The sequence below is a fragment of the Maniola hyperantus genome, chromosome 1 (assembly GCF_902806685.2).
Source record: "Maniola hyperantus chromosome 1, iAphHyp1.2, whole genome shotgun sequence".
Classification (NCBI taxonomy): Eukaryota; Metazoa; Arthropoda; class Insecta; order Lepidoptera; family Nymphalidae; genus Maniola; species Maniola hyperantus.
Window position 1 is genome coordinate 880,070 of NC_048536.1, and position 25,991 is coordinate 906,060.

General features: G+C 38.6%; 1 protein-coding gene across 1 annotated transcript in view; it reads left to right on the forward strand.

The window, feature by feature from the left end:
• The window catches only part of loaf (lost and found), a 113,651-nt gene extending 89,341 nt beyond the window's left edge, over positions 1-24,310 (forward strand). The window contains exons 2-7 of the mRNA XM_069500981.1: positions 3,008-3,231; positions 16,180-16,324; positions 20,526-20,648; positions 21,055-21,192; positions 22,022-22,136; positions 22,761-24,310. Coding sequence (XP_069357082.1) covers positions 3,008-3,231; positions 16,180-16,324; positions 20,526-20,648; positions 21,055-21,192; positions 22,022-22,136; positions 22,761-22,809 — 794 coding nt within the window. The 3' untranslated portion in view covers positions 22,810-24,310. The remainder of the gene's footprint in view (positions 1-3,007; positions 3,232-16,179; positions 16,325-20,525; positions 20,649-21,054; positions 21,193-22,021; positions 22,137-22,760) is intronic.
• The last annotated feature ends 1,681 nt before the right edge of the window (positions 24,311-25,991 follow it).

The window sequence follows — 25,991 nt, forward strand, 5'->3', positions numbered from 1 at the left end:
TATTATTCTATTACAATAAAACTATTTACAATATAAGTAAAATAATTTTAAAATTCTTACGTAATTTTCACATAAAACATGCTAACATAAGTTTATAATAATATAATTTGAGTTCATATTTTTACTTAGACTACATAGACTTACTTATCTTACTATCTATACTGTACAGAATAACTATTATCCATCTACTACACCATTTATATAAAAGTTGAATAGTTGCGGTGCCATCAAACCGCCTTGTTTTACCCACTCAGATTTTAGGTGGATTTCTCCTACACCCATGTCAAAATAATTATGCCATTCACAAAACCACTTTGTCTCTCACACAGTTTAAAGAAAAGCTTTGGTAATTTTCTGATGAAATGATTTTTCTACCGTATCGTATTAGTTAGTAATAACCTCAATATTGCCATGACTGTCTGTCCGTATATTGACTACAACCTGCAAAGCACCCATACCGTCACCTGTTCCAGCTAGGAACTCGGTAGGTATTTCAAGACCTGTGGTGTCTCCTGTGACCATGGTAGTGAGATCCCTTCTAGTGGGAGCTGATGATATACTGCCGAAGAGTACAAGTATGGTTATGACAGCGAAGACACTGCTGCCACCCCTGAAAAAATGAAAATGTGAGAAATCAGACAAAACAAGTATTTATAGATTAAAAGGTTTTAAGCTTAACGGGTATATTTGAACCCAAATTACACAGGTCGTGGTCACGACGGGACCCGTGCATTGAAATATCGACAAAAACATCAAGTTAATCGTGGTATGTACCCGTTATCTACATTAAAATACTGGTATAGAATATGTTCTATTTGACGATGGCCGCTCAGGCTTGGTCGTAGTAGTGCGTAATAAAGAAGATATTAATTTCACAAACGATAGATATAGATAATGAATTAATCGATTCGGTAATGTTTATACTAATTCTGACAACAAACTTATCTTCTATTGCTTTTAAAGTAATGCGCTATTGGCAATTGCGTTACTTAAACTATAGAATGTTAGAGCCGATGATAAGATTTATAACTTAATCAATTTTCGATATCAATAATAATAGCTTATTTATATTTTTTATACGTAATCACCTAATTCCTGATCTAATTAACGTTAGGATAATGATATTTTTCACTGATTGATTAATCGTGTCATAAAAATCAAATTGATAAACATTTTAAGAATATTACATAAATGTATACACAAATAACAGCTATTGGAATCTAGAAATAGAAATCTTAGGCATCTATTCGTAGCCCGTAGCTATTATCTGACTTAACTACTACAAACCAATCAAACTTAATGAAGTTTTCTAGATATGTTTTAGGAGAAGGCGTTAATGTCTGTTTCTGTGGTTTTGCAGATTTTAGTTAAAATATTTATTTGTACAATAACACAGGCTCAAGCATTATATTATTCATCTCAATATTATATCATCATCGTCATGATCAACCCATCGCCGGCTCACTACAGAGCACGGGTCTCCTCTCAGAGTGAGAAGGGTTTTGGCCATAGTCACGCTGGCCATGTGCAAATTGGTAGACTTCACACACCTTTGAGAACATTATTATATACAATCTTTGAACCCGTGTAACTTTAAACCCTTATATTTTTATGGAAATTTAGTAAACCACGGACACAGATATTAGTTTCTAAAACGTGTCTCTAAAATTTCACTGATATTGGTTGCTTAGTAATCAAATTAGAATTAAAACTACGTTTGTATGGAGCGAGTGACGGAGAGCTTAATGTTAAGGTTTCTATTTCCAGTTATGATTCCGATGCTAGATCATCAGTAGACACAGGCTCCACGAAGAAGTTTAAGATCATACTTTAGCAATCATGTTACATACTCCAATTTATTTAAGGCCATGTACGGTCAAAAACTATAATCATGATTTTATAAATCCTGCCTCACTGCACTTTAAAAACAATGTTCACTATAAATTAAGAAGATAAACTTACATAGCTAATAATATGTGCCCACGGGCTGAAAGTAATTTTAATCACAGATATAGGTATTCGGCACCACAGCTAACCGGGTTCTGATGGAAGAGCCAAGATAACCGATGCTGAAGATAGATAAACTGATACAAGATAATCTTATCGAATTATATTATCTTTGCAATGCGGGGAACTTGTTAGGAAAGATTTAGATACGGGATACGAAACATTATTTGATTCCCCATTTCACAAGCTGGATTAAGGTACTTGAAATGACTGTAGGTACAGATAATATTTATCACATAAAATTGAATTTCGAGATATAACAGTTTATTTATGATCTGTTACAAGTACAACCTTGAATTTTTACAAATTTCAAAATAAACATAGATTTTTTTTTAAATAGAGCATTAAACATTTGCAGCACCAGAGGAACCGCCGATGCGTTGCCGGAATTTTAGGAATCTGTTGGTCCGCCCCTTGAATAAGCCCATGTTGTAATCTAGTGGGAACACCGCCGATGGGAGTTGGTTCCACAGTATGCATATGACATGTGACTGTTTTTGAATTCGAATGCTTCAATAATCACACTTTTGAAAATTTAATACTACGAACAGTGATTTGATATACTACTATATAAAGTCAATGAAGCCGAATCATTTTGATATTGATAAAGATTTTGATCATAATATTAAAATGCAATATATTATCAATGACGTCAAATTCAATATAGAAGCTGATAGCTCCGACTTCGCTGGGTAAAATATCTGAAAATCGTAAAGGGTATCGATATAGAGAAAACCTACATAGAAAATCTCAAGTTTTTACGCTCAGCGATTAATAAAATATTGAGAATAAAGGTTGTCAATAAAAGATTGACAGTATAGATTTTCTATAAAAGATTGAGAATAAAGGTTGTCAATAAAAGATTGAGAATAAAGGTTGTCAATAAAAAATTGAGAATAAAGGTTGTCAATAAAAGATTGAGAATAAAGGTTGTCAATAAGAGATTGAGAGTAAAGAGAAAGTAAAATTTTCCATATCTAAACTGTTTCTTTGTCAACAGATTATATGGACTCGCTATGCAAGGACCATTTCCTGCAGCGTCAGTATCGCAAGTTGGATGGCGGCGTGCTGTGGTCGCGCAATGAGCGCAACCTGGACTGCACGGTCACCTTCCAGACGCACAGCATCCTGCAGCGGTTCATGCTGCACTTCGAGATGCTGCAGCTGGACTGCAATGATCATCTCTTCGTGTACGATGGCGCTCACGCCACCGCACCGCCAAAGGTAAATTTAACCCTCTTTAGGCTCCGTACCCGAAGGTTAATTGAGTCGCTGGATGCAGGCGGCACACGACCGTGGCATGTGGAAGTCCCTACAAGAGACTTATGTCCAGCAGTGGACGTTTATCGGTTGACAATGATGATTACCCAATGGGTGCCAATGGGAAGGCTGACAGCGGTTCATGCTGTACTTTAACCTGCTGTAACTCTGTGTTATGGATTGTATACGCTATGTATACGCTTAGAACTTTTGACACAATATGTTATCTATCGCATTTGTATTTGCCGCCTTTTGAAAGGAAGTCACGTGATCTGTTGCGGGGAAGCCATCTTGAGACGATTGTATAAATACGGGTGTTGATGGTTTTTAAGCCATCCGATAAAAGACGCCCTAAGCACGTCCTTAACGACCCCGACGATCAAATCATGACCGACAATGCACCCTATCTCGTAGGGCTACACAATTCAACCTCATCACAGCGTCTTCGCCGGCGAAGACGTGGTCCCCGATTTCTAACGTCACCCGGACGTGGACTCACGCCACGGCCTCGGGGGCGTACGGACTAACCAGTAGTCCAACAACTCCACCCATCCCAACGTTATCCTAAGCCGTCGTCCGAGCCTCACAGGAGGCGCCCTTAGGAGGACGTTGCCGCCCGACCTCTCGAATTATTTCTTCGAGCCCTAGGGCTCACCCCCAGGCGGAGCTTCGCGCTCGCCAACCCCCCCGGTGACGCTGTAGCGGCCAGTAGGGCCTACGCAGCATAGTCAATCCGAAACAACACAAAAAAAAATTTTAAGCGAGTCTCGTTCTGATTCGAGACTCGACCGACTATTAAATGCTTTTTGTGTGTAGGTCGCCATTTTGATTGAGTGGTTGCAATAGCAAATATTGTGCCCCAATCAAGTTAATATTGCAGTTAGGTTATTATAAAAGGTAAAACTCTCAATAAGGCCCTGCGCGTCGTGGTTAATATTTGATTTCATTTCTGGTATGGTAGGTAAACTTACTCTTTGCCAAAAAAAATATGTACCTAATAGAGCATGTTTTATTTTACTGTCTATTAAGTATAGCATTCCCTGGAGATGAACTTTTTAACATAAAAGCAAGAAGTTAAATGAACTTTTCAGCATACACGCAAAAAGTTAAATGTAAAAGCTTAGCTATAGAAATATCTAACTCCATAAACCAATCAGTAAATCAGCCGTCGAAGCAAAAATTTAAATCGAAATCCCAATTCAAATATCCAAAAGGATTAGCGGCGGCTATTAAAATACCTTTTATATCATTTTACCTTTTAATATATCGCGTAACGAGAGTTTTATCGATATCATTTCCAATTTGGAGGAATTCCAAGACGTCGCGAGCAGCAATTACGCCCGTACCGATTATTCTATTCATACACCTCTAGGGACGTGCCGAGTCAGGCTGACTCGAGTACCGATTCGAATAGTTAGTAGTACTCACACACTCGATTAGATTAGATTATTTATTATTTAATTAGAACGGACATATAGCCCAATTACACTAATTAAATTACTAATTAACATAAATATACATAAAATAAATATTATATAAATTTATATATACAAACATAATATAAATTTTATATATACATATACCAAAAAATTTGAATTTAATTTAAAATTTTGTCATGTCAAAAAATTATAATGTCTAGAACTCATAATATTATAGGGTTCGGATACACAGTTTTCGAATACGGGTTCTGTTTCTACTTTATGGTATTCGAATGCAAATTTTTTTTATTGTAAAGTTTTTTTTAAGAATTATGATATTATTTTTACTCTTAGATGACGAAGTAACTCTGTAAGTCTATGATTTTTCATTAATTCAAAACGTGAACAGTAAGGTGGCACTACGGTAGTTTTGTAAGTATTTACTGATACTGAAGGATTTGTCAATTTGTAAGAAATGTGTAAATTTATTTCTCAGATTAGGTATCAGTTGAAAAATGAGTCCTTAACTCATAATCACTGTTTCGTTATTTACATCATTCAAAAAGATTCGAGTCATATTAAGTTTTCAGATACTCATACAAGTATTCGAGTATGTCCAAGTCCTTCGACTCGATTACTGACTCGATTCGTTTTAAAAATAGCCGACTCGGCACATCACTACACCTCCCCCTCTACCTTTCAGCCGTCGCACTTCCGATCTCGTCGCTAATTTATTAAAGATGCCGGAGACGTCGTACCTACTTCGTCTATGGCTGTATGCTAATGAGACCTTCTAAATGACAGATCGATTAGGTTCTTCAAAAGTTTTTCGTGAAGAAAATAAAAGTAACCAGAATAAATTGCGTTTTAAACAGACACTCAAATTTTAAGACGATAAAGTTTGAATAATATTTTGCCTAATTCGTGCAACGGACCACTTTTTAGAATTTATCCACGAAATTTTAAGAAGATTACTGAGAAACTTTCGATGCGATTAATTCCGATTGTTAGGGTTCCGTACCTCAAAAGGAAAACGGAACACTTATAGGATCACTTTGTTGTCTGTCTGTCTGTCAAGAAACCTACAGGGTACTTCCCGTTGACCTAGAATCATGAAATTTGACAGGTAGGTAGGTATTATAGCAGACTTTCGGGAAAAAATCTGAAAACCCTGAATTTGTGGTTACATCACACAAAAAAATTAAATTGTGGTCATGAACTAATAATTAGTATTTTCTATTTTCGAAGTAAGATAACTATATCAAGTGGGGTATCATATGAAAGGGCTTCACCTGCGCATCTAAAACAGATTTTTATATGTAGGTACATCATAGGTTTTGAATTATCGTGCAAAATGTCTAAAAATACGACTTTAGTACGGAAACCTCGTTGCGCGAGCCTGACTCGCACTTGGCCGGATTTTATTACTTTTATTTACAGTTCCTTAGTCCCTTATTTAAAATGATGTTCATGTTACAAAGTAAAAAAAATACGAAGGTATTTCAAAAAGAGAAACAAACCGTAAAGAGCTCTTAAGTATATGCAACGGGCAGTTGAAGAAAATATACTATTTACAGACAGTATGGTAATGAGGTATCCTCAACGCCCACCGTCAGATCAGAGACCGCACCTGCTTAATAATTAACACGAAACTGCGAAGACAACCCCGCAAATTTTAAATTCAAATACCCCAAGTTCAGGTCAGCGAGACACGAACAAAGGGGCGTACCTATTGTGGAAATTTTCGATGGAATTCTAAGTGGGTGTCTTTATTTTTCCTTATCCTAAATACACACAATTTAGTTCAAAAACGCGGTCAGGCCTCAATCCTGTGATGAAAGGTAGTCAGGGCACATTCGCACAGGAGAGAAAAAGTCACAAAACTTGACGATACAATTCTGCTTTGTTGGAGATTCGAATTTTGCCTTTACCTTTCACCTCAATTGTGGCTATTTTTATTTAGCACTAACAACGAACAGGCCCCGATTCTCTAGTCTCTCTCTAAACTAAATTTGGAGTGTCTGCATCCTTTTCTTTTTACTAATGCTAAAAAAGGAACGGAACATGACTTTCACATTTAAAGACTCTAAATTTTAGTGCACAATACAAATTTAAACAGTAGGTTCGCGAGTGCGTGCTAAAATCACGGGTTTTACCATCTAAAATATAAATTTAGAAATGTCAAACTGCTTCTGTCCTTTTCATATTACAATGGTGGGAAGGGGGTGCGAATACTCTAAAATTAGGTTGTGCTTAGAATCGGTGCCAATGGGGCTAATTTTGAGCACAACCTAATTTTAGAGTATTCGCATGCTCTTCTTACTAATGTAATATGAAAAGGACAGACACAGTTTGACAGTTTTAAATTTAATTTTTAGATGGTAAAACCCATGATTTTAGCACGCACTCGCGAACCTACTGTTTAAATTTGTATTGTGCGCTAAAATTTAGATTCTTTAAATGTGAAAGTCATGTTCCGTTCCTTTTTTAGCATTAGTAAAAAGAAAAGGATGCAGATACTCTAAATTTAGTTTAGAGAGAGACTAGAGAATCGGGGCCAATCCATACTTAAAACTGTTATAAATTTGAAAGTGTGTCTGTTTGTCTGTCTGCTAGCTTTTCACGGCCCACCCGTTTGACCGACTTTGATAAAATTTAGTAGAGAGATAGTTTGCATCACGGGAACGGACATAATATTATAGGCTACTTTTTGTTTCGGAAAATCAAAGAGTTTCCAGGGAATTTCTAAGCATCCATCCATTTCATCGATTTTGATATGATTTGGTATCTTGAATTCTGCTGCTAGATTGCGGTAGGATTACAGCTACAATGTCACGACCGCAATCACCTCTGATATTGGCTACAATGCATTGTTGCAACAAGAATTGCACAAATTCTGATTTGGATAGGATGCAGGTTTTTCGAAATCGACTAAAGACGGCCATGGCTACTTTTTAAAGGGGAATATCAAAGAGTTAACTAGATTCAAAAATAAACCTAAAACCACGCGGATGAAGCCTTAATCATCTTCATCATCTCATCAATAGTAATAATTATAATATATTAATTGGCAGTTATTTTAATAATAAAAACCTAAGCTGTTGTTAAGGTGGAAACTTGGATAATTATGTGAGGACGAACAAGAGTTTACGTATAAGCTTGCATTCGTTTACAAAATTTTTTACGGCTGTATCAGGGGAATTGAGTATTTGCCTGTGTCAAAAATAAATTATTTTTCAGTGATTATTGAATAGAGAGTCTTCCAAAATATGTTAAATCCACGCCCTTTGTTAGTTTTAAGTGTGATAACCATTTTAAATTATCTATTAAACTAAAAAAGCACGTCAAATGATTGCGACGGCACATTTCAGTATTTCATAGTAGCTCGCATACTAAGCGTGCGTTTTGACGTTTGATAAAAACTAGTCAAATCAATATTTGACTAGTTGTCAAATACCGAATTAAAATAAAGCCACGGCGATTTCTCTCCAGTGTGAAAATGTCCTACGAGACTAGGTAACGGAGTCTCCCATACGTGTTCTAAATTCTACACTTTAATTTTCTATTCAATGTGCTGTCACCGTTTAAAGTTTAAAGTATGAATACTTTATACTCCGCTAAAGCGGGAGCGGTGTGTCGCCGTAAAAATAAATTGCTGGCTTCACTTAAATGGAGCATTTTTCATCATCATTCCTTAATTTGAAGGATTTGTTGGGTTGAGCGAGAGCCGCATGAATGTGTCAATGACAAAGTAGTTTTTTCTTCTTCTTTCTTACTTCTTTCTAATTAATTAGTCTGCTTAAATGAATGTTTATTATGCTTTTGGTTTTTTTTTTTTTTTTTTTTTTCAAATGAAATGCTTTTGGTATCTTTGTCTTATTTTGATTTGTTTTTCGATGTCTCTTTAGAATTTTTAGGGTTCCGTATCTCAAAAGCAAAAACGGAAGCCTTATAGGATCACTCGTCTGTCTGTCTGTCTGTCTAGAAACCTACGTTTCCCCGTTGACCTAGAATCATGATATTTGGCAGGTAGGTAGGTCTTATAGCAGACATTAGGAGAAAAATCTGCCAAGAAACAAATTAAAATATATTCATGAACAGATATTGCTATTTTTTACTTTCTAAGTAAGATAGCTATACCAAGTGTATCATATGAAAGGGCTTTACCTGTACCTTCTAAAACAGATTTTTATTTATTTTTATGCATCATACTTTTTGATTTATCATGCGAAATGTCAAAATAAATACGACTGTAGTACGGAACCCTCAGTGCGTGAGCCTGACTCGTACTTGGCATTCAACGTCCAATTTGTTAAAACCACGTTGAAATTGAGCAAAATCTGCGCTGTTCCAATTTCTTGACAATTGTAATACTTACGCTAATTTGGCAGCTAAAACACTCCTCGCACTTGGTTGCAAGAAAAGTTTGGATAAGTTTCAACGACCGTGCTCGCTGACTACTTGCGGCTACCGTTGGAAATGGAGATTCGTAATTGTTATCCGAAATTGGATAAGGCTCGGAGAGTTTTATTGGGCATGTCGACTTGCTGAGAAACGGTTTTGTCATTTCTATGGATCCTAAGCATTTAACAATTTTGGAAGATGTCTTTTAAGTGTCTAGTTCTACAGAATTGTTGATTTTGCTTTTCATAAAACTTGTTGCCTGTAGTAAAATTGCCAGCCTCGAAAAGTTTGCGACAGGTCGAGATGGCAATCGGGGTATGAGGTGGAGGGATGACCCGCACACCCGCGGACCCACGTCACCCGCGCTATGCCGCATCGGGTTAAAGCAGGGGCTGTGCGGGTGTGCGGAGCGTTCACACGCCGATTGCCATCTCGACTTGTCGCATACTGTAGGTACCGGCTTCAGGTTTTGTATTGCTTATGTTTGCGATTTTATCGGCCTGGATTAAGTTTTTTAGAGATCCTTCGAAAAAATGAGTTGAAAACTTCAAGAAGGCAAGAACATAGGCTACTTTTTATCTCGGAAAATCAAAGAGTTCCCACGGGGTGTTTAAACCCCTAAATCCACGCAGACAAAGCCGTGTGTGCATCAGCTAGTATAATACGGTAATTTATAAGTACATACCTAGATATCATAGGACTTTAAGTGCTTTAAGTGCAGGAAAATATTTTATGGAATATTCGCTCATCCTTAGTGGAAAGACCCTATATTAATAATCTTACTTAATAAAATTATTCTTCACTGCGTATAATTAATTTAACACTTCGCTCAAATGAAACATTAATGAATTAGTGAAGCCTAAAGTTCGCGTAATATTTCACAGCACAGTGTTGCAGCAGGGTTTAGCGCCAGCTGACTCATTATTTGTTCTTCTCATGCTAATTAGCTCTTTGTGTTCGCGCAGTTCGCACTATGAGTAATGCATTCATAAAAGTTACCATTTGCCTTGCCTTCATGAATTACTACATAATGCATTCATAAAAGTTAACATTTGCTTTACCTTCATGAATTCCTCGAGATGTTTTAATATTCTAATTTGTGAATGCGCCGAAATTGAATTAGTGTACAGGTTTTTCTGAATGCCTGAGTGTTCTTTATAATGTTCTCAAAGGTGTGTGAAGTCTGCCAAGCCGCGCTTGGCCAGCGTGGCGGATTCAATATCTTCTCTTCTCATTAAGAGAGGAGATCCGTACTCAGAAGTGGGCCAGTGACAGGTTGATCATGACTTTAGGTGCAAGACAACATTTTATTGAATCTTCGCTCATCCTTAGTGGAAAGACTTATGAGATGATGTTGATTTTGGGAATTCTTCTTACTTTAACTCTTCGCTCAAATGAAACATTCGTGAATTAGTATAGCCTCCAGTTCACGTAATATTTCACAGCACAGTGTTGCAGCAAGGTTTAGCGGCAGTTGGCTCATTATTTGTTCTTCTCATGCTAATTACCTCTTTGTGCCCACGCAGTTCACACTCTGAGTAATGCATTCATAAAAGTTACCATTTGCTTTGCCTTCATGAATTACTACATAATGGATTCATAAAAGTTAACATTTGCCTTCATGAATTTCTACATAATGCATTCATAAAAGTTAATATTTGCTTTACCTTCATGAATTCCTCGAGATGTTTTAATATTCTAATTTTTGAATGTGCTGAAATTGAATTAGTATAAAGTTGGTAGGTACATTATTTAAATAATCCGCAGTCATCATTATCAACCGACAGACGTCCACTGCTGGACAATGGACATAGATATCTTATAGGGACTTCCACACGCCACGATCTTGCGCCGCCGCCATGCAGAGGTTATCTGCGACTCGTTTGATATCGTATGTCCACCTAGTGAGGGTCTGCCAATGCTGACGCTCAGACCTGGGCGCGTTTGGACCCTCGTAGATTTAGTTTTGAGTTTCCATAATTAATTATCTCCATTACATTATTATCTTACAAATTCCACAATTTGACAATCAAAAAGTGTACAATGATACTCAATTTGCATAAATGATTTAATTTTGATTTAGCTGGGCCTTCTGATGCGAGGTCGCCATTTTAGCACCTTGGGACTCGTCCCGGATGCGTTCCCAACGAGTCACACCCAATCGTGTAACAGGAAATCCATCGAAAAATAATTCACATCGAGTCACACCCAAGCTACAGTGTGACTCGTTGGGAATCCATCGAAAAAAATCCCAACGAGTTGTGACTCGATGGGATTTTTTCCCCAAGCACTGTAGCTTTTCCAAGCTACAGTGTGACTCGTTAGGAATTAGGTACAATCGTCTATCGGTTTTCGAACTATGTGGGTAACAGAACAGCTGAATAGAAGAATTTTATTCCGTAATCGCACGGCAATAACGAAACCCGAGTGGACATAATTAAAACCCTCGGTCCATAAAGAATGGAACGGGTTTCTCTCGACCACATTATGGACTGGGACAACAAAGACCTTAATTTAAACCAGCCAAGCGCTAAAAGAAACAGAGGGTGTAAATATAACTAGAAACTTAAATAAAGCTTAAATGGAATAAAGCGGGGCGTGTGTTGAGTTAGGCTGAGTTCACATGTGCGCGATTCCCTACGAGAGAAATTTAAGGAAATAGATATTCTTACAGTAGCTTCTTAACGGCTGCGGATTTTTATTTATTTTTATGCGTCATAGTTTTTGTATTATCGTGCAAAATGTCGAAAAATACGCTTGTACTACGGAGCCCTCAGTGCACGAGTCTGATTCGCATTTGGTCGGTTTTTTTTCACTACTGTAATCTACCTAGATAGGTACTTTCAGAAAGGTTGTATTCACATTTGACACGCATACCTAATAGTGTGAACTAGCTTTCCAACTCATAGGAAACAATGTAAAGGATTCATTACCGAGAGCGAGACAAAGGGTAAACTTCCACCTGCGCCCCCATCCCGTCCGCAACTATGCGTGCTCGGATACAACAGCGCCAACTTGCGGACAATGAGCGCAACTCTGACTTGCTCTGCAGGGATGATACGGAATCCCCTACAAACTACTCTGTGAATGTGCTCCTTAGAGTTCCGTACCTATTCATAGGGCCATGCTCAGTGGAGTGAGTGCGAGTTCAAGTCTTTTACAATTTACAAGGCGATGTGTCTGAAGTGGACTCGGCCTGAATATCAAGTAGGTGCAGTCCGAGCTAATCTTAGGGTTCCGTACCGCAGAAGGATCACTAGAAAATCCTGGGATCAAACGCAAAGTCTCTTAGTTATAATCTTGTTGAAGTCTCTTACAAGTTGCTAAGATGTAGGAGCGTTGCTGCAGCGGACTCGGCCTGAATATCAAGTAGCAGTCCGAGCTAATCCACACTTAAATGTGCTTATTAGGGTTCCGTACCTATTCATAGGATCATGCTCAGTGGAGTGAGTGCGTGCGAGTCTCTACATGTCTTTTACAAGTTACAAGGCGATGTGTCTGAAGCGGACTCGGTCTTAATATCAAGTAAATCACAGATTAGAGAAGTAAAGGCTTCTTTTTTCTATGAAGTAGATGTAGTCCAACCTAATCTACACTTAAATGTGCTTCTTAGGGTTCTGTACATATTCATAGGGTTATCGTTCAGTGGAATGAGTGCGGCTGCGTGTCTACAAGTCTCTTACAAGTTACACGGGTGTCTGCAGTGGACTCGGCCTGTACCCGTAGTACAAGATTTTACGTCTCACCAAACGAAACCAAATTCGAGAGTCGAAGTATTTCCGCGTTACAGTAAAATGAACCTAAACAGCCTTGAATTGAAGTCAAATATTCAATGCCACTGATTTTAATTTCGCAATGTTTCCGCTTGGAGCGCTGGCTGTAGAAGTGTAGACAAACTTAAGCTTTAAAACAAGGTTTTTAAGATCCAGTTTACTGTAACGCGGAAGTATTTCGAGTCTCGAATTTGGTTTGGTTTGGTGAGACGTAAAATCTTGTACTACGGGTACTGAATATCAAACAGCTGCAGTCCAACTTAATCCACACTTTAAGGGGCTTCTTAGGGTTCCGTACCGCAAAATGCTCACTGGAACATCCGGGGATCAAACGCAAAGTCTCTTAGTTATTATCTTGTTGAAATCTTTTACAAGTTGCTAAGATGTAGGAGCGTTGCTGCAGCGGACTCGGCCTGAATATCAAGTAGGTGCAGTCCGAGCTAATCCACACTTAAATGTGCTTATTAGGGTTCCGTACCGCAAAATGCTCACTAGAACATCCGGGGATCAAACGCAAAGTCTCTTAGTTATTATCTTGTTGAAATCTTTTACAAGTTGCTAAGATGTAGGAGCGTTGCTGCAGCGGACTCGGCCTGAATATCAAGTAGGTGCAGTCCGAGCTAATCCACACTTAAATGTGCTTCTTAGGGTTCCGTACCGCAAAATGTTCACCAGAACATCAATATGCAGGGAAACTTTCAGTTTTTTTTTAATAACGAAGGTCTGGCACTCGCGGGCTCTCTGTCTATTAAGTTTGCATGATACCATGCACACTGTGTTCATACACCGTCAAGTTTACTGGAGACCGAGCCGCTTCAAGTCCACTGCAAACTTGACCGGTAAACTTGAACGTGTATTGCCAGCGTAAAAATCCTGTCCTCTTACAAATATTTAGACCATTTGTGAGGATTTTTAGATAAGAATGCCTGACAAAATTCTTAATTTGTTAGGAAATTTCTTGATGTTTCGTGACGATTCTTAGTCTTGACCTTTCGGAAATTCCAAAGAAATCCAATACCATTATAAGTTATGACACGACTGTCCAAAAAAGTAAAGTCCTTTTTTGGGCAGTCGTGGTATTTGGGTTTTTTAAAATCCCCTGGGAACTCTTTGATTTTTCGGGATAATAAGTAGTCGTGCCACCGGGCGGTGCCACTTAATAAAACACATGCAAAAAATCACGTCGATCCATTGCTCAGTTGCGACGTGATTGAAGGACAAATCAACAAACCATTAAAGCAACAAACATACACACATTCGCATAAGTATATAATATGAGTAGTGAAGTAGTGATAATATGAATAGTGATTAATTTCATTAAATACTCCCGTTTTTGATTTTCTGAGATAAAAATTAGCATATGCCACTCTTCAGGTATTTTACAAATTAGATTTGTTTTAAAACAGTACCATGCAAAAAATTACTTATCTACTTCTTTGTTATAAATTTTTATTGGTTTTAATAAAAAATTAATAAAAGTTTTCCTAAAATTAAATTTATGAAAGTAAATTTTGAGAGCGACGCGATGCAATGCAGTCTATACACCAACTCGTACCAAAAGAAATTTCTCAAATAATTTTGATCGAATTTCACCTACAGGTGAGTTTGTCGATTATATCTATCTACTATAGTATGAGTATAGATGGAGAGAGCTATGCTTGGAGTTTCTCTACGTGATCAAATCAGAAATGAGGAGATCCGTAGGAGAACTAGAGTAACCGACATAGCTCAACGGGTTGCGAAGCTGAAGTGGCAATGGGCAAGGCACATAGTTCGTACAACCGATAGACGTTGGGGTCCCAAGGTGCTGGAATGGCGACCTCGCACTGGAAGACGCAGCGTTGGAAGACCCCCCACTAGGTGGACGGACGACATCAGACGGGTCGCAGGGAGCCGCTGGATCCAGGCGGCGCAAGACCGTGGCGTGTGGAAGTCCCTACAAGAGACCTATGTCCAGCCGTGGACGTCTATTGGTTTATGATGATGATGATGACTATAGTATACAGCCGGGATTATCTATATATATATATAGTACGTATCTACATATCGATAAAGAAATATAAAAAACCCCAACTTTGAATAGAGATTTTTCTGAAGGAATTTTAATAATACCGAGACCAATCTTTATTAAACTCCTCTGGTATAAAAGAGTAGAAAAAAGTGCAAGAGTCCGGAGTAAGTAACGCTTTTGATGCAGGGCGTCAAGGAATAGGGTTGCCACCAGCGCTTTAGAGTAAACTTACTCTATTTATTTACCTACTTACGCACTGGATAGTAAAATGTAAACAGCCTCTCCATTCGGTTAATCGATACTTATATTATTAAATATAAATCTCTATAATATATAAAAATGAATCGCTAAATGTGTTGCTGATCGCAAATCTCGAGAACAGCTGAACCGATTTCGCTAATTCTTTTTTTTATTATTATTATTCCTATAGAATATTCCTTGAAGTACGAGGATGGTTCTTACGGAGAGAAAAATTTAAAAAAATTCCTGAAAAAGAATCGACTGTTGGGCAGTACGAAGTTCGCCTCGGGCAGCTAGTCTATATATATATAAAAGGAAAAGGTGACTGACTGACTGACTGACTGACTGTCGCACTGAATCAACGCACAGCTCAAACTACTGGACGGATCGGGCTGAAATTTGGCATGCAGATAGCTATTATGACGTAGGCATCCGCTAAGAAAGGATTTTTGAAAATTCAACTCCTAAGGGGGTGAAATAGGGGTTTGAAATTTTGTAGTCCACGCGGACGAAGTCGCGAGCATAAGCTAGTCTTCAATAAATTGCGATCAAAAAGTATTACAAAAAAAAAAAAAACTGTCTAGAAGACACAAGGTGGCAACCCTAGCCCAGGAGGAGGCAAGTAAGGCGTAGGGAGAGAAGGCGCGACATGGAGGTTTCGTCTAAATCCTAGAGCCCGTCACGTTTGCCCGATCGCTCTCGCTGAAATATGACACGATATAAGACGCCCCTCGTTTATAAGCCCCTTCGATGGGGAAAATATTGCCGGCGCCTGAGACCTGGCCGGTTCTTGATCTAGATGTATTGGGGAAACTTACACTACATCGGTGAATTTATAGGGTCTAAGACGAGAGACGGTTTTATGTTTATTTTCTAGCAGAAAGGTTGACATAGGTACTTAGTTGTATACCTATCTTGATTTCTGAATTGTTTTAAGTATTATCTTTAAAAACTGACATTATTTTAATGTTTTGATTTCTTTTTGGGAATAGTCATCAAAATATGGACTATTTTGAAAGGAATGTTTTTTTTTTTTTTTTTTTTATGACACTGTTGTTTGTTCCAGGCGGACTTATCCTGCCGCAACACCAAGCAGCAGGTGGGCGCGCTGTTCACGCGCAGCAACTTCGTCACGCTCAAGTACGTGACCGACAACTGGGGCACCGACGCCAACGGGTTCAAGCTCGTCATCACTGCCGTTAAAGACCCCAGTGAGTTCCTCCACTAATGATACTAGATATACAACAACGTTAGTTTTACTTAACGCAAAAACCGAAATTTTTACACAACGAATACCTACGTCATGTACAAAAACATTTAATGAAATATTACGAACTTATTAGCTTATTGTGTTGAGTCATTGTCCTCGAAAAACATGGTCACCCCAAGCGAGCGGCTGTGAGCGAACGAGACGGCTAGCGTCGATCGTGCGCGCTCCCGCTTGCGCGGCCCGAATCAGCTGATGCATGTGGTTATTCAACTAGGTGTCCAAACTTGCAGGATTTTTAAGTATTTTTTCAAAATATCAAAATATAACCCGTAGTAAAAATGTTCGTAGGTAATCGATTCTGTTAGTGATTCTGAACAAACTGCTTTCAGGTTTTGCGTATACTAAAACTAACAGAACTTGTGGAGTACAGCTGCAAATTCGTCACGCTCAAGTACGATTCTTCTAGAATTGTAGAAGATTCGAGAAGGATATGCGTTGGTCTACCTCTGCGCAGGTTTTGGATGGAGTTGTTAATGACTACACTTGGCTGTACCTAGCGTTATCTAGGTTGCGCATCTTTACCAAGTTTACCTGAAAGAATTCAAAATTAGGTAAACTTGAATTTTAATGGACCTTGCAACAACAACACTCCCATTTCGCGCAGTCGAGTAGTAAATTGGCACTCAACGGCTTGAAGTCTCTGCCAAAAGAACTAATATACGTTTGATCACGACATCGGATATCGGCGAATGTCGGGAAGAACTCGAGATTCCTCCGCGAAGGCCCGTCGACCCTCTTCTCCCCTTAATTACCCCAATGTTTATTTATTTCGACGAAACGCCTGAGAACACAACCTCTAAATCTAAGAGATGGCGGACAATATGTTCAAAGATTAAAACAATAAAAATAAAAGATTTAGAAATATAACAAACTAGCTTATGCTCGCGACTTCGTCCGCGTGGACTACACAAATTTCCAACCCCTATTTCACCCCCTTAGGGGTTGAATTATCAAAAATCCTTTCTTAGCGGATGCCTACGTCATAATAGCTATCTGCATGCCAAATTTCAGCCGGATCCGTCCAGTAGTTTGAGCTGTGCGTTGATAGATCAGTCAGTCATTCAGTCAGTCAGTCAGTCAGTCAGTCAGTCAGTCAGTCAGTCAGTCAGTCAGTCAGTCACCTTTTCCTTTTATATATTTTATATAATTTAACAAATTAATTAAAAACAGATTTAAAAAAAGTCTTGGTCCGTAATCCGGACGTCCGCCTTCTAATCGGAGGTCGGGGGCTCGATCCCGGACACGCACCTCTAACTTTTCGGAGTTGTCTGCGTTTTAGGTAATTAAATATCACTTGCTTTAACGGTGACGGAAAACATCGTGAGGAAACCTGCATGCCTGAGAGTTCCCCATAATGTTCTCAAAGGTGTGTGAAGTCTACCAATCCGCACATGCCCAGCGTGGTAGACTATGGCCAAACCCTTCTCACTCTGAGAGGAGACCCGTGCTCTGCACTGAGCCGGCAATGGGTTGATCATGATGATGATGATGAATAATTACCTCAAATTCACTTCAAAAGATAACGAAAGGTAACGTTTTTAGCGTCTATTAATATAAATAATTATTTCGAGACAAACAGCTCCCCTCCCTGTGCACACAGAAAGCTGTTTTTAATTAAAAATGAACGAACACAAAACACGTTTTTATTAAAAGCCGCGCAAATTGGACCAGCACAACACCTCAGACTAATGGAAATGATAGAGTGGTTGATACGTATCGTATACAAATATGAAGGCAGCCCAGAGAAGCCGTTTTTAACTGACTTCCAAAAAAGGAGGTGGTTCTCAATCGAGCCAGTTTTTTAAAATTACAATTTTACATCCACATAAACTCAAGAAAGTTTCAGGATGTCAAGCGGAAAAATGTACAATTATTATTTGGACGAAATAAGGAATTAAAATTAACCTTACACCTAAGTTTTTGATTTTTAGTCGAGTCGTGAAAAATGTACTAATTTTGACATTGATTTTATTTAAGACACAGTTAAAATAAGACAGATTATGTCGGATTTATAACTCGTCGCGCGTAGCTCTGAGTGAAGTCTGAGTGAAGTCAAAATACGGTCTATAATGATGTCAACATCAAAGTGAACACGTTCACCAGGGATCTATCTATCTTGCTTCTTTCGTCTGTGCGTAAAACAACAACAGGTCCAAAGGGTTCAGGATATTAAATTGAATTTAAGTGTCAGCCCTTTGTGTCGGCTCAGTGGGTTTATGATCTAACGTTATGTACAAAGGAATCATATTGAAGGGATAATTGAAGCTTTATTTATGTTTTATAGCCGGATTCCTATCACTATTATTAGTTTTTAGTTATTGCTTCCACTTAAATGGGTAATGTGGCTAATTCCATTGTGCACAATCTCTAAACTAAACTAAAATTATAATAACTTAATTTATTATTACTTTGTAACTACAATTTCTGGTACATGAATAATAAAAATAAAATAAATCAAATGGAACGTCTAAATCTATTGCTATCCCTTTCATAATGTTGCCCTGCGGAAAAGGATAGCACAAGATTTAGACCTGTTAATTTAGTTTAGTTTAGAGATTGTGTACAAGAGAATTGGCCCCATTGATAAACTATAAATATAAATAGCCAAATACTTCAACAAAAATAAGTGGTTATATCTATACTTTGAAACGAACGAACGAACTATCAAACGAAAAACTCAAAAAAAAAAAATTGCTTACAACTTTCAGACGATGTACCGGTCAAGCTGAAGTGGGTAAAACTAAACATGCGTGATGCGTAATTCCATTTTTGAAAATGAATCTTAAATTTAGTAGGGTGCGAGACAGGCTTTTTCCGTATTTTTTTTGACATTTTGCAAGATAAATAAAAATCTGTTTTAGAATTTACAAGTAAAGGCCTTTCATATGATACCCCACTTCGTATAGTTATCTTACTTTAAAAATTGAAAATAATAATTATTTGTTCATGAACATATTATTTTAATTTTAATTTTGGTGTAACCACAAATTCACGGTTTTCGGATTTATTCCTTTACTTGTGCTAAGACCTACCTACCTACCGAATTTCATCATTCTAGGTCAACGGGAAGTACCTACCCTATAGGTTTTCTTGACAGACGGACAGAGAGACAGACAGACAACAAAGTGATCCTATAAGGGTTCCGTTTTTCCTTTTGAGGTTTGGAACCATTACGGAACCCTAAAAACTAGGAAGATTTCCCTATAAGTAGACCTCCCTATGGAAGAATGTTCCGCATACGAGCGAAGTCAGGGCGGGTGAGCAAGTTATTTTATATTTAAACTAAAAACTGCCGACGTGGTATGACGTAACGACGGCCATGATGGCGTTTCGCGAAACAATGACGCACTAACGATCTATCAAACGATTTTGACGATCCAACAACGCGCGTCGATCATTCCGGACGTTTTGAAAGAGGCGGGAATTAAAAGTTCTCTGCGAAAAATGTTAAAAAATATGTCGCTGAAAATCTCTATACCATCGAAACTTTAGTTAAATTTTTTGTAGGCTTTGACACTTCGAGTGTTGTTTTTACTCAACTACACCGGAAGGAGAGTAAAGTATTTAATGCCATGCTTTTACTTGAAGGCTTTTTACTTACCTACATAAGATTTTTTTTTAATTCTCTACAAGCACACGCGTGATTCCGTTGGGAAACGATGATGTGACCTAAGATGGGACGCGTTTACCTATAAGATGTTTTCACTTTTGTTTTAACCTACCCAGATTATTTAATGGTGAAAACACAGTTCTCGAACACACTCTCTGAATATTTGTTTGAATACTTGTTCAAAAATCAAACATATAAATAAAAAGAACTTACCTTTATATTTATCGTTGGCTGTTCTCGTCTTTCTATGTCACAACTAATGTCTTCTCGTTTAATAGATTGTTCAACGCACTATTGTCCAAGAAGCTGAAAAGATCCTTTTCTCCTTCGACAGTGCCAATGCCCAAGGTATAATATAATGCCCATGCTCTTCCAACGCCATTTCTTCCACCAATGACACTGACCACTTCATTTTGAGAAACTTTGGGCGAGTTGTATTAGATCTACCGTCATCGATGTATACCGTCCGTCTCATCACGCTTATGTGCAATTTTTGTTCTTGAATCCTGATATATTTTTTGTTTAATTTCAGAACATGGATGTAAAGAGTTCAGGTGTAAGCAGCGGGAGTTCTGCGTGAGTGCGGACCTGATGTGCGATGGCGTGGACCATTGCGCCGATGGGTCAGATGAGGACACCGCCGCCCTCTGTCCAGGTGAGTTCCTCTCAGAACTTGGAGCAAAGAATGAGAAAGACGAGCAGCGTGAGTTCTGCTTATATTCTTCTTACCAAGGGGTCAGCGTATATCACTAATAGAAAGGGCGGAAAGAAAAGCAAAAATAAAGGAATATTGAAGGGAAAGGCGTAGACACCAAAACATAATATATGGAGATTGCAGAAGATAGCTGTAAATATGTATCGACGAAACGTTGACATTTGTTGGAATTTATTGGAATCCCGTTTCAGCCAAATATTTCTCAAACTCTAGGATCCTGAGCATATTTTGTTACAGACATTATTTTACTTGTAATGCTCTATTGTCAGGCGTTCTCTTCTTTTTTAAATATCATATTTTTGTTAAATATGATATTTAAAAACATGATTCTGGGTTCTGTTTCCAGAGAGCGGAGGCAGCGGCGGCAACAGCACATGGATAGCGATAGTCGTAGGCGCAGCGGCGCTGCTGGCGCTGGTTGTGCTGCTGACGCTGTGCTGCTACTGCAGAAGCAGAGCGCCAACCAGGCGCACGCATCTTCATTGTAAGTCATTTCTTCATCCATATATTTTATTGATCTGTATTCTCTTTTCTATCAGCAGATTGTCATAGCAGTTGATACAATAAGTTCAAATAAGTTCAAAACCGTGCGATACAAGTTACGCTACGCTAAATGTAGTGCAAACGCTTTGAGAACCAATTGAAATGGCTTCAAAAACTTCAAAACATCAAATGGCCTGCTGCTTTGCGAATGGCCAAGAGATTAGTCCCTAAAAGAACACATACCAACTAATTTATTTCCATCATTCGATTTGGTGCCATAAGTTGAGGTGCTTTCATGTTAGTTGCTTTCCTGGTACATGTGACCACTAGAACTAGAATCAAAGCAAAGGTTTCGCTCTTGTATCTCAGCGGGCAATGGAGAGAGCTATGATTGGAGTTTCTCTACCGTAGGAGAACTAGAGTAACTGAAGCTGCTGCGAAGCTGAAGTGGCAATGGGCAGGGCACATAGTTCGTAAAACCGATTGACGTTGGGGTCCCAAGGTGCTGGAATGGCAACCTCGCACCGGAAGACGCAGTGCTGGAAGACCCCCCCACTAGGTGGACGGATGACATCAGACGAGTCGCAGGGAGCCGCTGGATTCAGGCGGCGCAAGACCGTGGCGTGTGGAAGTCCCTACAAGAGACCTGTGTCCAGCTGTCCATGATGATCTCATATAGCTTTGGCGACGTCACAAATTGGGTCAGAACTCAGAAGCTCATTTCAAGAATCAAGTCATTTTTCCGTTTGTATAAAGACGTAGGGAGGTTTGATGAGTCAAGAGTACATTATGTGAGGCATGTTGTGCAGTGATGTTGTGTCGTGTTGCAGTGCAACAAATGGCAAGCAGCAACGGCGCGGGCGGCGGCGGCAAGCAATGCAACCCTGCCGCCTCGCCCGCCACACGGCTGCCGGGAAACTGGGCGCACCCTGCGGGCCCGCGCGGGTACGTACTTACCTACTGACAGTTGTGTCGTGTCGCAGTGCGACAGATGGCGAGGAGCAACTCCGCCGCCTAAATTTTATCTCGATAAGACATGGGCAAAAGCTACTCATCTTTGTTTTGTAGGGTCGAGTAGATAATATAAACACAGTCAACCTTATATATTTTGTAAGGAATGCGCACACCCACTAATAATATAACCAATCACAGGATTCACAGTGCGTCCTTTTCACTTCTAAATAAATGTGCAAAAGAGAGCGCCCTATGTTAGCTTGATTTAATGACCTATACCTTGTGTAAGTCTAGTAATAATAATGAAAATGAAATGAAAAATATTTATGAACCAAAAAAAGCTTTGTCAATTTTACCTTGTTCGATGGTTGGGTACCACTGGGTAATCTTGTAAAAATATTGAGAGACTTGCTTATGCTCGCGACTTTATCCGCGTGGACTACACATTTTACTTCTTTAGGGGTTGAATTTTTAAAAATCCTTTCTTAGCGGATGTCCACGTCATGCCATGTCAAATTTCAGCCCGATCCGTCCAGTAGTCGGAGCTGTGCGTTGATAGATCAGTCAGTCAGTCAGCTTTTTCTTTTATATTTAGTGATTTTTCCGTGTGCGCAGGTACAGGGCGGCGCGCCCGGGCCGCCTGCGGGCGCGGGCGCAGCGCTGAGCGGCGCCCCGCACAAGGACGAGTGGTTCGTCTGAGGCGGCCCGGTCGGGCCCGCAGGGCGGGGGCGCCGTACCGGCCCCCTACCGCTCCCAACACGACTGTAGTCAACAGTGGACTTAGCATGAGATGTATAATCTTATACTGAGGCTGCAGCACAGCCGGCAACACTTACTGCAGGTCATTCCACGTCACGTGACGTCACGCGACTAACACTGGAACACATAGTCAAGATTGGAGCTTCTTTAGGGGACCATTCAGATGACTTGTGTCATATTCAACCTTTATATGGATGGGTTCCCTACGAGTCACACCCTATCGTGTAACAGTGTGACTCATTAGGAATCTATAAAAAAAAATTCCCGTCAAGTCACACCCACAGTAAAGTGTGACTCGTTGGGAAATCTAATTCATAAAAAAGTTGCAACCAGTAACAGTGTGACTCGATGGGAAAAAATCGATGAGTTTTACTTCCCAACGAGTCACAGTATGAAACGATTGGATGATGATTGCATCAATGCATTGGCATTAAGGTTGTTCTCTAAATAGTCCCCTGAAGACGCCCCTATCTTGACAAAATTCCAGTGTTAAGAAGGTAAATTAAATCGTAGTATTCACTATCACAAGTCACCAGACGTGACGAGTTTTCAGTGTTTATAATGTCTTTCTGGCTTAATTTTAGTTTATAATTATTTAATTACACTGGTAGTTAGATACAGAAAAGCCTACAGAAACACTTCAAACATTGACCTGACTTGCACTTTGTTCGAGGGATATTCAGTGTCTTTTTATCACGTCATAAATTTATACTACGATTTGATTTGACTTAACACACGTAGCGTGACGTAGCGTGGGATGCGTCACACGAGTGTGTCCGGCCCTTAATATACGACACACAAATAGTTGAAGAGCTGGTGACTATATTACGTGCTGCGTGATTTCATTGTTCTTAATATAATTAATGAAAGAGGTGTCACTTTCTTATAGTAGGACGCGATTATGTGATCATCGCAAGTTCGTACGAATTTCCTTCGAACGAAACCGCGATCAAACAAATTGATGTCGAATAGGTGTCCTCTATGCAACATCAAAATGTTTGACCACGATAGGTTCGAATCGCTTATTCGAACGATTGTTGTGAAATTAAAAAAAAAGAGATTGACGCTAGTAACAAAAACTACTCTTTTTGAGGTAATGTAGATCGATGAAATTATAACAGTAACATAATAATATTATGACCAGCTATTTGACTTAGGCTGAGATCTATAAAGCGTACTTTGACTTTGCTCAGACTTAAGATAGAGTTAAAAAGAGACAAAATTATATCTATAGATAAATATGTCTAGTTTTAACTCTGTCTTAAGTCCGAGCAAAGTCAAAGTGCGCTTTATAGACTTCAGTATAATACCTCACTGCCACTACCGTTCCACCACTATACTCCGACCTTATGACTGATACTGTATATGAACATTGGCATCATCATACAAACTCAAGGGTTTTGCCCCCCAATAGGCTACTTGACAATTTTTTTAAGTTGGTCTTAAATGGTTAATATTTGTCCTATTATATCAAAAAAATTAACACTATATTTTTTTGCGCCCTAAAAACCGTAAAACTTTAATTTAAAAAAATATTTTTCTTAGACAGGTGAAAACACTGTCGGCCATGTTTGGCCGATAGATTATCTGTGCTCTGACGTCATGCATTTGTAAACAACAGTATAACCACAGGGTTATACTGTTGTTTACAAATGTTGTTTACAAACAACAGTATAACCACAGGGTTATACTGTTGTTTACAAATGCATGACGTCAGAGCACAGATAATCTATCGGCCAAACATGGCCGACAGTGTTTTCACCTGTCTAAGAAAAATATTTTTTTAAATTAAAGTTTTACGGTTTTTAGGGCGCAAAAAAATATAGTGTTAATTTTTTTGATATAATAGGACAAATATTAACCATTTAAGACCAACTTAAAAAAATTGTCAAGTAGCCTATTGTGTAAGAAAAACATATTCATCGTAAGCGTGATCAGTAGCAAATCTTGTCCTTTGATTGGCTATGATAAAATGTAAACAGTGAATCAACCAATGAAAGGACCGAATCAGCTGTCGATTAGGATAACGATGAATGGCACGGCAGTGCCACCGCCAAGTCAAGCAAGCAAAGGCACAACCGTACCATCTTTCTTCGAAGCCATTCATGGCGTTTTCAACCCCTCTTCGTTATAGATTCGTTTTTCTTACACAATCGGGGGGCTGATTCTTTATGATATTTAAAACGTAACTATGTGTGACGTCCATTTTGAGACGTCAAACTTTGAAAACATATTAAAACACCTATCGATAAGATCAGTAAAATATTTTTAGTGTGTTACGATTTAAATGACATAATGGACTCCGAACATTTTGTACGGTTGTTATGACTCCAATCTTCATTGAAATTATGTTGATATAAGACTGCTTTGCGCCGGAGCAATATATGATAATGAGGCATGCCAGAAATGGAGCATCTATAGTATGCAACAGTACCTATATTATGACGCGACAATAAGTTATTCTGCTGTAAAATTAGAATATTACGGTGCGACATCCAGTCTGGTGATGAGTCTTGCTACAATTGACATTTATTGTAGCATGTGGCCATTGGGCATGCCTCAATGTCATTATGTATTCCTCTGGCGTAAAACAGCCTTTAGCGTTATTGATGTTTTAAGTCAAAATTTGCTAGAGAGATTGATGCGTGGAGAATTTAGATTAATATACCTAAACTTTGAAAGTAAAGAACTATTAAGAATGAAGGTAAAGATTTGTTAGACGATGTGGTACTCAATGAATTACCATATCAGTGCTTAAGCTGGATATTAATCGATAGAAAATTTTGACTTAGAAAACTTTAAACCGTCATACTATAAGGCTGCAATTACACCTGTAAGTAGACGTTAATCGTACGAAAAATTTACTAATGTAAACACTCTTATAAGTACATTTTCATAAGTGAATTTCTTATTAGTTATTTACGTAAGTGCGCAAAACTTACAGGTGTAACCACAGCATTACAACAATAATAATATTATGTATTTCAATAAAACAATAATTATTCAAAATGTTAAGATTAAAAAAGGTCGTGAGCATTGTTTAAGCAACTAGTAGTTCACGTTACTGCCTCTCGAGCTATAATGTAC